Source organism: Gracilinanus agilis, chromosome 1 (assembly GCF_016433145.1).
Source record: "Gracilinanus agilis isolate LMUSP501 chromosome 1, AgileGrace, whole genome shotgun sequence".
In the NCBI taxonomy this organism is placed as follows: domain Eukaryota; kingdom Metazoa; phylum Chordata; class Mammalia; order Didelphimorphia; family Didelphidae; genus Gracilinanus; species Gracilinanus agilis.
This window is the reverse complement of record NC_058130.1, coordinates 374376818-374392517: the sequence shown is the minus strand read 5'-3', so window position 1 is coordinate 374392517 and position 15700 is coordinate 374376818. Positions and strand designations below refer to the sequence as shown.

The 15700-nt window shown below is 38.8% G+C and overlaps 2 protein-coding genes across 2 annotated transcripts in view; one reads left to right on the top strand and one right to left on the bottom strand.

Annotated features, from left to right (window-relative positions):
• The window catches only part of CCDC152 (coiled-coil domain containing 152), a 68508-nt gene extending 65152 nt beyond the window's left edge, over positions 1–3356 (top strand). The window contains exons 7-8 of the mRNA XM_044664119.1: positions 1361–1447; positions 2672–3356. Of these exons, the coding sequence (XP_044520054.1) occupies positions 1361–1447; positions 2672–2794 (210 nt within the window). The 3' untranslated portion in view covers positions 2795–3356. The remainder of the gene's footprint in view (positions 1–1360; positions 1448–2671) is intronic.
• Positions 2902–15598, bottom strand: LOC123237279 (selenoprotein P). The gene is given in 5 exon segments (XM_044664105.1): positions 2902–4509; positions 6951–7068; positions 9222–9434; positions 10592–10807; positions 15527–15598. Coding segments are annotated over 4 exon segments (924 nt in total). The 5' UTR covers positions 10795–10807; positions 15527–15598; the 3' UTR covers positions 2902–4119.
• Positions 15599–15700: the final 102 nt, after the last annotated feature.

The following is a 15700-nucleotide window of genomic DNA, read 5'->3' as shown; positions in this document are numbered from 1 at the left end:
CTCAGAACTCATCAAATCCCATCCCCTTCATTATGATGAGGAAATTGAGGCCCTAAGAGGTAAATAGTGCACCCCAACATCTATGATGATATTTGAGCCCTGATTCTTTCTGACTCCGTGTCCAGGGCCTGGGGGATCTATGCACCATAGCACAAAGTCTCTTTTGGCTGCTTGTCTTTGGAGCATCCTACAGTAAGACACTATTGCAAATGGCAGGTGGGTTGGGCTGTAGTGTGTTTGCCCTGAGTTGGGTATAGCTAGGACCCAGAAGGGGCAATGGCCTGGGATGTAGTGACCAGCGGGTGTCAGGCCATGAAGAGGAAGTCTAATCATGGAGACGAATGGACAGAATGACAGTGTGCACAAACATAAGGGAGCAAGCAGACAACAGAGGCCTTCTTCCAAATCTTCTGCTCTTTCCAGTGTACCAGACTCCTTGTTAATCAACAATCCAGCAGTCTCTGACCTTTTCAAGCATTCCCTCCCTGCCCTGCACCCCACATTTCATGGAGAGATAGGAGTCAGGGTAGGGAGGAGGTGCTACTGCTGAAAGTGAACATGCTGAGGCCAGCAGTGGCAGTGATCCTTACTAGCCCAATCCTAACAAAACAAGGAGAGCCAAGCAGGCAGAAAAAGCCCATTATGGAATCTATCAACTAAGGCCAAGTGATCTGGAGGTGGGTTCTTTGTAAAGGTTAACTGCCTCTCATGGCTATGTTCTTCTCATCAGCGTGGCCTGCAGCCTGTAAAGTACTCCTTGATCTCTTCCCTTCTGAGGCATGCTTTCTAGTAGAATCCTAGATAAAGGAAAGAATGCAGAAAAAAGCAAAGGAAAGTACACATCCTTCCAGTTCAAAGGAGAGAGTTCAACTGATAGAAAAATCTTCCATGTTTATATGATTCTTGTTTTTACTTTCCCCTTCACCCCCCCCCCCCAATATCCAACACACATTTCCACTGGTTTTAACATGTGTGCCCTCTCTCTTTGCTGCGTGCTGGAGTGTGGGCTAGCTCCAGAGTAGGATAGCAGGCTCCCACTTGTCAGGTGCATTAACGATGACAATGGTTTTCATTGAACTGTTTTCCTTTGTTTCAAGGAAAAGTTTGGTAGTGGAGATATGTATATCTGGAAATAGATATGTAATAAAAACAAAAGGCATCAATAAAACCTATTTTTTTTTAAATTTAAAGGAGCTGTTCCTTAAAAAGAGTAACTTACATCACAAATTAAACAAGAAAGTAGCTTGACATAGTTTGTATAGCAAATGATTCACAATCAACATGGAAGGAATTATGCCTATAATAGTTATAAAAACACCTTCATGAACCATATAACCTTAAAATTCTCATTTTTTTATAGTTTAATGCTCAGCTGGCAAGAGCTCAAACAAAATCAACAAAATCATATCCTGATTCAACTGTTTTGCCTCAGAATATCTACAGAAGGGTATGTGATTTTGTTTTTCTTTCATTATAATTCTCCAAAAAAGAAACCGATCAGGTCTCTCAAGCCAATGATGCCTCAGGAAACAGGATTGCTTTAGAAAAGGGGGGCTGATCAGAGAAATATCACCTTCCCTCCACAAAACCCCTTCCTATATTCTTCAGTGGTAAAAAGGACAATATCCAGGCATCTGAGAAATATCTGAGATAGTGTTTAGGTATGTCACCAAAATGGGAAAACTTAAGCTGTTCCTTACTTATGATATATAAAAAATATTCTCTAAAACATTAGAAAGATAAAGATTTCTGCCACCTTGAAAACATGATGGTCCTAATTGTATAACAACTTAGAACTCCCAGGGGAAAGTGATGGATAAATTTGTTAGTATTTCTATCTTCACCTCTGAGAATATTATATTTTATTTACCCTTTATAGGGTGCCATTTATAAGATCTTCTTAAGTCAGACATTCTAAATCATTGTACATGAGAATTTAAAGTGACATTTCTAGAATTTGAATATATTCATCCGGAAACCACACCATTCATAGCCCATATGCCGTTACCACATTGTGCTATGTGATATCATAACAGCTATATGATTGTCTTTAAAAAGTTCCAAGTGCGGGGACAGCTAGGTGGCTCAGTGGATTGAGAACTAAGCCTAGAGACAGGAAGTCTTGGGTTCAAATGGGGCCTGAGACACTTTCTAGCTATGTGGTCCTAGGCAAGTCACTTAACTCCCATTACTTAGTTCTTACTCTCTTCTGCCTTGGAACCAGTACACAACAGTGATTCTAAGACAGAAGGTAAGCATATAAAAAAAAAAAAAGTTCTAAGTGATGAAGAAGATTGTGCTTTAAAATTTCAGTTATGACAGAATACAACCAGCCTTCTTGAAGACCTGAGTCCTGATCCCACCACTTGCAGTGACTAACTCTGTAACCCTGAAGACCCTGAGTTACAAAGTAATTATCATTCTGCACTGGTAGAAGGAGTTTCCCCACATATATTCCCTACATCAATCCATGAAGTTTTCTTGGCAAGGATACTGTAGTGTTTTGCCATTTCCTTCTCCAGTAATTTCAGTGGATCCTTTTGTCAGGAAATCAGAAGTTAAGTGACTTGTCTGGGGTCACACAGCTAAGACGTACCTGAGTCAGGTGCCAAAGAAAGTGCAAACTATTATTCCTATATGGGACTAACAAAATATTGTTTGCTTTATTTAGAAGCTCCAGCATCTCCAAGAAGAAAAAAACAAGGAAATTGCCATTCTTCGTAATACCATTCGAGACTTAGAGCACCGCCTCACTGTTAGCAAGAATTTTCAATTTAAAAGAAAACGGCCTTGATCACAACCAGTGTAGATCACAACTCTGCTTTCTTGTCAACCTCTTTTATGTAAGAGTTGGAATAGGTCAGTATCACACCAACAGCTAATCTCACAAACACACACACAAGAGTTTAAACATTGTTTTATTGAGAGTTGGTTCTTCTTTTTTTACAATCCCACACATTTAGCACATTTTCAAGTCCACTTAACATTCTTGCTTATTAGTATTAACCATAAAAGAGTTCAGGTCCACAGGAGTCAATTTACCTGTTAAACCATCATTGACTATGGGAACACTTTCTAAACAACCCGCTAATAAAAAGCGAATCTTTTTTTCTTTCATTCCAGTCCTTTCTAGAGAAACACTCTCAAATGTTTAAACAATATGATGCAGAGCTAGATAAAGAAAACAAGCCATTGCAAATGTTTTATTCTTATATGTAACTCTCCAAAATCAAATAGATGAGTTAAACTATTAAAATGCACAATAATAAAAAAGCTGTTATTTTAAAGTAATGTGCTTTTCTTTTTAGCAAAGTTAACATGCGTTAAGTTTTCTTGCATCTTGAACTACAAGGTGTGATTCTTTAATTTCTTAGCTTAGAAAAGGTAGCATTAAAAAGATACAAAGAAAAGTAATATAAAATGAGGTAAATACGTCTTTTTTGTTTTTCCTCCATTCTGGATTGCAAATTATCCAACAGAAGCCCCTAAGTTATAGTTTATGCTTCTGTCTTCATTAATGCAAGCAGAACACAGGAAGAGAAACAAGGAAGACATATTAACCAGATGCTGCAATCACCTTTCAGCTGGCACTATAGTTTGGGTCACAATTTCTTTAGCAGGAAGGTTTCATTTTAGAGGCCAATAAAATTTTGGTTTTCAAATCTTTACACAACTTTTTAATTTAGGATCACTTTTTCTTAATTAGGTAGTTTGCGAAATGGACAAATTTAAAAATTTTTTAAAGAAAATTTGTTTTTACCACCAACTAGCTGGCAGTGGAATCATGTCCAAACTTGGAGGGTTTTGTTTTTTTTTTCAGATTTAAAAAGTTTAGTTTGTGGATCATTTTCACCTTCCTGCGTTATTTTTTCATTTTCAAGCATTTCTGGTTTCTGTGGGCTCAAGCTGCTGACCAGGGTGTCAGGCAGCTGGAGGTGAACGTCACTGTCAGGATTCAGTGATGTTTTCCTCTGCCCGTTGCCCCTGTCAGCTACATGAGGAAGGGAGGGTAGTGCCTTTACAATGTCAGGTGACTGCATTGCCTAAATGTTCAAATATCAAATGTCGACAATGTCAGCATCAGCTCCTAGGAGCTGACCCTGAACTTTGGGACAAATTTCAGAGTAGCTGGTTTGCACAACCAGAAATTCCCTTTCGTCAGAGTTTCTTTCTTGGAACAGAAAGCTCTGAAACTCTGATTTCTGGATTTTCTTGGCTCCCTGGGTGATCTGTGTGTCTGTGCTGGTGGCCAGCAGCCTCATGGTGATGATGAAGACCTTGAGTAGAGTGAGGATGGACAGCTATCTCAGAACCTTCTGGCTTGTTATCCTCTGAAGGCTGGTGCCCATGCCGATGATGATGCTGGTGGTGGCGGTGGGGAGGGTGGTGGTGGCCATGGTGATGGTGTTGATGATGGTGGCCATGGTGGTGGTGGGGTGGAGGGGTTGTAGTTGTTTCTTCCTCAGCTACCAAAGATACATTCTTACAAAAACCTTCATCATCTAGGGTCTGAAATAGAGTAATGCCACTAAATAAACCATTTATTGAGAGTTCTATGAAAACTCTCTACTTGAAAGGAAGAATAAGCCAAAAAAAAATTTAGTGATGACCCACTTCTGACATTCCAAATGGATATTTATGACTCAGTTACCTTTTCCTTTTTCTAGTCTTCTCACTAGTAAAAACATGTTATCCTAGCTGTGTGACCCTGCACAAGTCACATAAGTCCCATTGCCTAGCCCTTACTGTCTAATTGGTTCTAAAGCCGAAAGGCAGTAAGGACTAGGCAGTGTGTTAGACAGAAGGTTAGGATTTAAAAACAAAAACAAAAAACATGTTGTCATACTGCCAGATCAGCTGCACACACTGTTTTAATAGCATGACTACTAAAGTCGTGTTTCCACTGCTAACGTTGACTGTCGTTGCTGTTACAGAAAACACTGTGTTTGCAGTTTATATTTAATAGGAGGATCTCAAAGTATTTTTCACCCAAGTTGATGAATGGCACTACTTTACATTTCCATACACAGCTGCATAAAAGTCGAATATGATATAAGTTTGGGGTGAAGGCCTCCAGACAGTTAAGTATTGTTTCCAGGGCAAATAAGTCTCTCGCTGAGACTCAGAATGCTAACGGTCCACTGCAAAAGGGGTAGTTCTTCATACAAAAGGCTTGTTTTGAAAATTAGATTTTTTTTAACTCTCCCTAACTCATTAGCACAACAGTTCCCTTGGCAAGTCCAATGCCAACTAGAGCACTGCCAACCAAAGTTAACAATTTACTAATCTATTTCCCCAGGACTCCAAGTCTCTAGTAAACAAGTTTTTCAGTTTTGTTAAGGCACCCAAGGAAAAGGAAGGGGACATTAGTGAGGGAGAGAGATCTCAAATCCTGTTGGTAGAACAGCTCAAAATAAAGCCTAAATCAAATTTTTGCTCTTTAAAAATCAAACACTAAGATCAACTTGAGAAATCAGGGCATTTCAGGGACATATGCTCCACTATAAGGACTCATATTTTAGGAGACTCTGGAAGTCATAATAGTTCTACTGAATTTTTAGTATACAGCTATTAGGTAGCAACTTTTTAAAATCATTTTTGTTACCACCTGTGTTAATGAAGAGCCTAGAACATTTAACCCTTTACTTATGAATCATCTGAGTAAATGTTTAAAAGAGGGAGATAAAAATGATAGAACAAATCTCTTACATAGTTTTTCAGAAATTAACTGATTAGAAGTTGTTACATGCCAAATGGGCAATCTACACACCCATATACTCACATATATGTATATACCTATACATGTATATATATCTGTATCTGGATGGATGGATGGATGGATGGATGGATGGATGGATAGGTGGGTGAGTAGATAGGTAGTGATATAGTGACTATCTTTTCTTTAAGTTGTTCCTAAAGTTTCCCAGACACAAAAATTAGGTTTTTACTACATTTTAAAAATATTATGTAATTGTAATTGGGATATTTCTAAAAGGCAGAGCTGAAAAGGAATTTATATTTCTTGACTATCATGCTCAGGTACTTATCAAGTGCAGGTAATCCAAAACACAAAGGAGGAAATTAGAAAGCTATGAAGTGATATGACTGAAATTAGGAACCTTTTTGTGTCTGGAAAGCTAAACAAAGAAAACAGCTTGGTTCTTCTCAATTCCATAAGTATATTTGAGTACCTGCTGTGTGCAGGGTCCTATGGGAAGGCACCAGAGCCATCAAAACAAAACTGTAATTAGGCATGGGAAGCTGCATTTGCTCTTTATGCCTAGTGGCCAGCACTATCCCAAAAGAGTGATGATCAAATTCTGTTATAAGGTGAAAGATTCCAGGTAGACCAACTAATAGTTCAGTATCTAGCTAGCTGGAGACCCCTACACTTAACTTATATTTTAATTTAAATTTATGGCAAAATAATAGCAACAACTCTTAGGTGGGAAATGTTTTGAAGTCATCCAATTAAATGTGAATTATAAACAAAATATTTTTTACATTCATATCAGCAATAACAGTGCCAGCAATGGAAACACAACTTTGGTATTAACACAGGCTAGAGAGCATCAAGTATCACTGATCTTTCAGATTAAAACTGTTTTTTTTACACCCATACCTTCTGTCTTAGTATCAGTTCTAAGATATAAGTGCCACAAGGCCTAGCCAACCTGGGTTAAGTGATTTTTCATGGGTCACACAGCTAGGAAGTGTCTGAAGCCAGATTTGACCGCAGGTCCTCCCAACTCCAGGCCAGGCACTCAATCCACTGTGCTAACTAGCTGACCCTAAGGCTTTTTGTCAAAAATAGACTTGACATATTGAGAAATGTATTGAATTTTAAATAATAATGTTATAAATTACTTTATGTTCATTAATTTCAAAGCACCAACTTTAGCATTATTTCTTTTCCACCACCCCCCAAAGGCTTAATTAAATGAAAATACCGTGTATGAGCAATTTCCACAGGTTTTTTCACAGTAAGCAATTTTAATGGCATCTTCTACATATGAGAAACTCAGAAAGGTGTAAGGCAAACCAAGATGATATACAAGACGACCACATCTAAACAAAAACAAAATATAAAGGTCACATCATATCATCATCTTTTTCAAAACTCTCACCATAATGAATCCATAAAACATAATTCCATATCTTGGAACCTCATTCGAACATTTGTGGTCCAAACGATAAAAGCACAATTTAGATGAAATCCTGTTATAATAGGGGATGGGCATCTTGAACTTTGAACAACAAATTCCTTTAGATAGAATACAAAGAGAGATCTGGTTCAGTCTGGATATGTTATAATGTGTATAGCATTTTAAAAGTCTCATGACAATTTAACTCAACACTATGTCACCAAAGTCTAGCACAGTAGTTGTAAATCAATCAAATATAGTTTTGTAACATAGTAGATAGTGCCAGAGCCTGAACAATTTTCCTCTATACAGTAATTAGCTGTGGAAGCAGTGTTTGCCCCTTATATCTACTGGATTCCCACAGGCAAAATATTACAACAAATACTATGATGAGAAAGTTCAGGATAACATAAAGACTTCCAGAGAGTTAATTTGTTTCAAATAATAGAGAATAACAAAAAAAAAAATTTTTAGCACAGTCAAATAATTGGATTCCAAATCTTAAGAGTTCCACAAAACTTGCTTTAGTAAGCCTATGGGGCTTCCTACTAAATAGGTTGAATGTCATCTGACATCATTTTGTTCCTACCCTCAAAGGAAAATCTGCAAGTAACAGACCAGACCCTGGGACAAGCCTCAAGAAATCTGCTTTAACTTTGATCAGTTCTATCTAGGGGTTTCCTAAATAGGCAAGTAACATTCAGGACCCCTGGAGAAGAGAAGCTGGTTTCTTTAGGAATCCCCTACACCAAGGGTGTCAAACTCAAGTAGAAATGGGGGCCACAAAACCATACAGAGGTTGGGAAAAAAAACATATAAGTAACATTATCTATGTTCCACTGCTTTTTACTTATTTTGTTAAATATTTCCCAATTACAGTTAATCTAGTACAGTTTACCTAGTTACATCCTTCTACTTGTTTGACATCTCTGCCCTATACCCTTTCTCCACATAGATCAAAAATTCTAAGACAATAACCCTGGAACTAATGGCCTAGACCTGGTTCCAGAACAGTTTTCTGAACCTAGAACTACATCCGTCCAATATCTGGGATATGAAAATATCCTGTTCCAAGACTTGGCAGTCCTAATTTGAGTGTATACTGTGACCATGGGATGTCACTCCAGCCTAAGCCTTCCCCCATGAAGAGTGGCTGGCACAAAGAAACAAGAACCAAAGACTGGGGGCTTCAGAGTAGCATCCAAAATGTGTAACTTAGAATGACTCAGGCCCCAGCAGAGTTTGGTTCACTATGCTTGATCATCTAAAAGAAGGCCCAGCACTAACTTGAAATAACTCCAAACATCAGATATTTGCCCTGAGGTTCCCAGAAAATATAAATGCTTTATTCTTTCATGAAGTTTATACTTCTCTCACCAAAAGAGTAGATTAATGTAAATTAAATGGGATGCTAATAGACACAGATGAATAAAACATGCTGCAAAATTCAGGAGTTCAGATGCATAGGCTTATAATAAATGAGATCAGGCCCCTAGGATCCTGAAGGCCATAGGATCATAAAGTTAGAGTTGAAAGGGATCAAGTACTCCTCATTTTACAAAAGAGAAAACTGAGGTACAGTGAGATTAAGTGGCTTGTCCAAGGTCACATGGGGTAATGTATATCCAAGGATGAATCCGAACCTACGTCTACCTGACTCCAAACCCAATGTCCTGTCCACTATGTCATATTGCCTCCGATTTTACTATGCTAATCATCCCTGGGTGAAAGTAATCCCTAGAATACTTTGATTAGGACTACACATAATATGGAAGTGGTCCTTCTTTATGATATTCTGATATACAAATATAAAATGGAAGAATTTTTGCCCTGTTTACTGATATCAATTGTAATGATTTCCATGCATGTTGAGAAAGGTAGAACATTTTAATATTAAATACTTTGCTTATTCAGAAGGAAAAAAAATTTAGCCAAAATACAGCTATGCACTTCTTTTGATATAAATATGGTTTGGTAATAAAGCAAAAGCAATTTTTAATATTTGGCTAACAGTATGATTATGAAAATATAAGTCAAGTTTCATTTGAGTCTTCAATTCAATTCATAGGTACACACCTGTCATATATGAGAAAGTCATCCTTGTTGCCATTCAAGGTAGTCCAGACATCTTTTTGGTTTTGTTCTTGTTGATAAACAGTAATATTTTCTGAAACCTTTTCTTGCAGCTCTTTGATATTTAATTGAGATGCATTTCCTTGATGGTTAACAACAACATATGAGATGTTAGAAAATCCTTCTCTCTCCAATTTCACTCGCAGGTCTTCCAACCTAAAATGTTTAGAAAGAAAAAATGTCCCATTTTATTTAAGTAATAGATATATTCTTATTAGTTATGAATCAGCAGCCTCCCTGCAGCCCCCTTTCTCCTCTCATTTTTCACTTCCTCTCTCTTCCCCATTTGTTTCCTCTTTTTCTTCTGCTTTCTTTTTCCCCAAAGAGAGAAAGATATAGCCAAGGAAAGACAGAGAGAGATGGATAGATAGACAGATATAAACAAATAGAGATAGACAGATAGATAGACAGACAGACGGCTTAGATAGACAGAAAGATATAGAGACAAATGGATAGAGATAGAAAGAGATAGACAGATAGATTAGACAGACAAATAGACAGACAGAAGTGACTAATAACAATTGACAATGAACTGTGCCCAGAAGTGGGGAAAGAAACAGTGCAAGATGAATCAAATTGAGAAACTGCATGAGGATTTTAAGGATTCTAAGCCATCTCTGGCACAAAAATCCATCTTGTTAACACATGTGATTTATGGATGATACTTTATGATTGTGAATCCCAATATACCATGTTCTCTAAAGAACCAAAATTGACCCAAGGGTCAAGTAAAAGACCTATCATGGGCTCAAATAGGTTTCCTCATATATCCAATGATACCCTATACACAAAAAGTGATATAAATAAATATTCAGGAAATGAATTTTTAGAAAAAGAGGTAGGCTGCCTTGCATGTATCTAGATCTAGAATTAAAAATGGATAGTCCAAGAGCTGCACTAGTACCCACAGGATATTCTTAGCCCTGGAAGAAAGCCTCCATCTCATTAAGTTATCCTTTGTAAAGGACCTGTAGAAAACCCAGCAAGAGTGGCACAAGATGAGAAGGCATGAATGTGATAAGGTCTGTAGTGCTAGGGTTAACATGCCCACCTCGATGCCATCACAGATCCACTGATGAAAAAAAAGTTGCAAAGGTCTATGGCAGATGCTGGGAATAATTCACAAAAGACAATCTCTGCCCTATTGAAACCTATAATCAAGAAGGGGAATGATACAAAAACACAGGGAACTACAATATACAAGTATTTTATGCCAGATGCATCAAAAGAGATGAAAAAGGAAATGTTTTGTGGAAGCGTGGGGCCTAAATGGAGATCTTCGCAGGTCTTTTAGAACCTTAAAAACATCTTACCTGGAAGCCTGCAGAATGCACAAGTATCAGCTGGCTTGGAGGAGGGCAACCACAGTCACTCTACCCAGAGAGTTCTGCATTGGATCTTGGTCTCCTATGTGCCATTTGGGAGCTTCTTTGCACCGGGTACTTTGCACCTGGCTCTCTGCTCCCCCACATGGGAGGAGGCAGAGAGCCAGGGCAAGCCCCAGGCCTCTCCACATGGTGGAGGTTTTCCTGGAAAGAAGGAAATTGCTATTAATACCAATGATGATAATCATGGGCATTTAGGTCATAATTGAAGGTTTTCAAATGGCTTAACAGTAATTATGAATGAAGGAAACAATTTATTAACATGTATTAAGTGTTACTATATGCCAAGTATTGCACCAAGATCTGAGGAGACGGGATCTCATTTGATCTTCCAAACAACATTATGAGGCAAATATCATAGGTATCAGTATCCCCATTTTCCATGTAAGGCTCAGAGAGATCACAACTCAAGGTCATTCTTCTAGTATCAGAAGCAGAGTTCGAATCCCGGACTCTTCTAACATTAGGTCCAGCATTACAACTGACTACAAACATATGTTCTCCCTCTCGCGCTCTAAAATACCAAATAGAACTGAAGAAATCAAAATTATCATAAAGCACCTCTTCCAAAAAATTGAACTCATTGCAAGTAATTAAAACTCATCCTCTGGACTCAGATTCTACCTACTACAATGTCTGAGACAGTTTCAAGCTGTGCCTTACAGTGTAATGTCAAGCCCACTGGAGACCACCTAGTTGGGGGTCCCAAAGGGCAAGAATGCAGACGGACTTGGGAGGGCTGGTGGGAATCAAGTGGACAAGAGCAATTTTATTGAGGGAGGGAATGCTATTTATAGGGGAAATGATGTGGGTAAGAATCAGGTGATCTTCATACAGAAACAATGACAGGTAATGATGATTCACAGGGTAAGGACAATGAACATAGGTTACTTCAGTGATCACAGATGAAAGTTTTCTATATGTAATGGATCAATATGTCAACATATGATTGCCCAGCTGGGTTCAGTCCTTCAGGGGGTGACTCCCTAGCCAGACTCCTGATGCAATTCTTGCCCTGGTGGTTTTTTGGCAGAACATCTGATAACTTGGAGAGAAGAATGGGTTGGATTCAAGTTAAGAGGAAAAGCTACGTGTCTACTCCTTCTAAGTTAATGGTTGTCCAGAGGCCTTGCGTTCTGAGGTGCACTCTCACTATGGGGGGCTACAGTGTAAGATGGTCAGAACTATCTTAACAACTAAATTATGATGACACAAGGAAAAAATAAAATCCTGCCCAACGGAGAGCCATAATTAGAAAATGTCTGATACCCAGAGCAAGTAACACAAAACGGGGATGGGAGGAGCAAGGCAGGAAAAAGAGCAGGATAACCTCAGGATCCTCAATGCCAGGGCTTCCGACGTCACTGAGAGATGGGAAAAGGTGTAGGTGGAACTCAGGGGTAATTCACCTGGGACATAGTCTCCTGAGAAGGAAGCAACTGAGCCTCCTATTTTTTTGGCTAATTATCTTTGCTATCTAGGTCCTAGGTCCAAGAGTTTCTATGCTATTTTAGCATTACAAGTACTATAATTATCCTCTATATTTCAGTACCTGGCAAATCCCTATTGGCTCCATCTTGGTTTTAACTTTGGTGCACTACCTCTGTAAATTCAGACATTTGTTTAGTATGAAGTTGGTATTGTAGCCACTTAATTATGGTACTTGATAATAGTTTTGTATAAATAAAATTTTAAATCTAGACTATGCCCAACACAAATTGTTACTTTCATTCCTCCATAATCAGTATTTTAAACTCTCTTTGTGTCCTGGACTAAAGCCCTTCTCAAAATAATGTTTTATAATATTTAAAATAAAGAACATAGGGTTATGAAGGACATTAATCATTTTGAAATAAAGATGTAATTTCCCCCCATCCAAGTTCAAGGAATCCCTGAAATCTATCCATGACTCACAGGTTAAGAATATCTTCTCTTTGGGGACCAAGGAAAGATGCAGGTGTTTGGAGGAATAGTTTAAAAAAAAATAGGCCTTGAAGCAACCAGGACAAGAAGAAATCCAAGGAAAGTATCACTAGGCTAGCTCTAGAATCAGTAGATGAGTTGCCCTATCTCCTATAGCCTCCCTGTTTTTCCCCTTATTTATGAAAGTGTAATCTCTCTGTTGAATTGTCAGGGATTTATACTCACTAACCTAAAGCTCACTGTCTTTAGATTCCTACAGACAGCTACCCCCAAGATATACATGGCATAAGATGTTGGTGGGTCCCTGAACCACTTCAGATTCATGGAAGCCTAAATTCATTTGGTAAATCCACAGATAGATAATTATTATGATGATTATTATAACTCACTCTTTTATCTGGTGCTTTATGGTACTTAAAATGTTTGCATATAAATGTTTAAAAAAAATTTTAATGCTTACAAATATTATCTCAGCCTTTTAGATCAGGAAACTGAGGCTCAGAGAGAAAATGACTTATGCAAGGCCATCCAGGTATTAAGTGACAAAGTAAACTCTCATGCCAGGGGAAGAGATATTTTATTTAGCACTGAGATATTCTTGGAGTTCAGAATTTTAAAGTTTTAAGGGACCAACTACCCCTACTGAGAAAATGAGGAGTAACTGACATCAGGGCTTAAGGATATGCACTTGCCAGATACTGCTCTCTCAGTGGAGGGTGTGCAAATGATGAATAACCAAAAGTTTAAGATGCCATTTTGCAGACAAACATCTAGCCAAGATGTTTTTGGAAAATGAAAACACTAAAAGACAAATGAAGTTGGCTTAGACAGGATGAGGTCGGAAAATTCCAAAACTAGGAGTCTCGTGTGTTTATATGGCAGTCCCAGAACTAATAAAAAGGAGAAAGTTTTTTGGAATTGTAAAAACAACCAAAACTTAGGAAGAAAATTATTCATAGTGGAAATGGACATTGAAAGGAGACTAGGAGAGTCACGATGCCATAACAATGTATTATCCAATAAATTAGCAAAACAAACAAGTGCCTGGTCCCAGAAAACAAAGTGATAACTGCATTTAAACTAGCTTACGTTATTGAATATAGCAGGTTTTGTTTTATGGTAACTCTTGCTAGGAATTTATGCCAAGACTTATCTGGATCCTTGTATGCTCTTCTGTTGAGGTGAGCCAAAGGGTCAGAGCATGACCAACACATTATTTAACATTTCAAAAACATCATAAAATCCTGTCTATAGGACTAGATAATATGATAATACGACCTCTTATAGTCATTTCCAGATGCATAATTCTATAATATAATTCTGAAGCTCCATCTGGAGTTCTCTTTGTGAAAGACAAAGGATTTCAGGATATTCTCAAGATACCATAACTTACAATAATATTCATAGTCCCTTTACTTTCGCAACTGACAGCTTTGTCCTATTTTATTTTTTAAAAACTTTTTATCTATAACTAGAAAGGATTAAATTCTCCTGTTTTCCTGGCAGCATTTTTCTGGAGTCTTAACCCTTAGATTGTTACCTCAACACAGTATACATTTAGCAAATAATGACTTCCTAGCAAAAACAACATACAAAAGGAGCCAATATCATGGGAGTCTTTCAAAAGGAAAAGCCATAGTCTTTTGTTCTCAGTGTCATGAAAAAATTCTATCTCCTGCCTACTTACTTTAAGAGCGTTTTGTTGGCACAGCAGGTAGAATTCTGAAATTAAAATCCAGAAGACCTTAAAGCACTGTGTAAATGCTAATTATTATTATCATCATTAGAATGGGCATACCCTTCTCATGCTCCCTATTATGGACAATATTCTCTAAAATGATTTCAGCCTCAAGTAACAAACGAATTTACAACATAGATGATTGGGTTGGTTGACTACGTTATTATTATTAAATCATATAGTTTATATTATATATTAATATATAATTATTATATGTAATTGTATATTAAAGCATAAAGTCACTCCCAGACCTCTTCAGTTAACCCTCCCAAACCACTTTTCAGAGCTTTCCTATCCAATGTATAAGAAACCTCTCCTTACATAGGGAGAGAGATATGTAAAAGTTTCCTCCTCCCCCACCACCACTTGGCATCCCCAACTTTTTCTCCTCACCCTAGAACTCGGTGTTCCCTCCTGGTAAAGAGGAAGGCAGCATCCGGAGCTGATTGGTCAGTCGTCCCCGCCCCTCTCCCACTCCCCGCTGCTCCCCACCCCCATCTCGCAGATCTGTGCAGAAACCACCATCTGGGGTGGCTTAAACTCCCGGGATGTGTCACGGAGGCACATGATCCAGAGGCTAGGGGCTAGCATTCGGGCAAGAACCCGAGATGGCAAAAGTGCCGCGACTACAGCTTCCAATCCCGTTGGCTGCCAATGTAGTGCCATGCCTCAGCGGGCACAAGCGTACCCTCCTCTCTCTCTTCTTGGCCCTTTCATCCCTTGCATAGCAAACAATAACTTTGCAAGCACACACATTTAGAGCTGCTTCCTTATTGAATTCAAGACCGCATCCCGCTTTATTTCTAGGGAACCAGTTCCCCAGGCCACCTCAAAACTCCATGCTCTCACTACACGCGATTTGCTCAAAATAACCAGAAACCATACCGGGCGAGCGGGCCATTATCTAAGCCCCGACCCCGCCCCAGGACCAGCCAGACTTGTTTCTTCTCTCGCTTCGTTGTTTTCTTTTATGGCGTTTCTTCCCATAAACTGTGAGTGTGGCGTATGTGCACAATAGAGGTATGCGGAGGTATGAACATGCCTGGATTGTAGGTGCGTATAATGCTTGCACGCACTTTGTATGTGTGCGTGTGTGTGCGTGCGTGCCCGCGCGCAGTCCAAGTTATGATGAAAGAAATGAAAACACCTTTGGCAAACTCAAAAAGTGCGACTGACTTCGAAAGAGTCAAGTATCCACTTACGCTCTAGGCGACGCGCTCCGTCCGACTCCGCTCAGCTCTGCCCAGATGTGCCTCAACCACTGCCTCCTTCCCCCTGCGCGGCCAGTCTACACCCGCCCGCTCGGGCCGCTATTTATAGTCCCCTTGTTTATTTCCCCCACTCAGCTGTGGTCCAGAGTTCAGGGCTCCCAGACG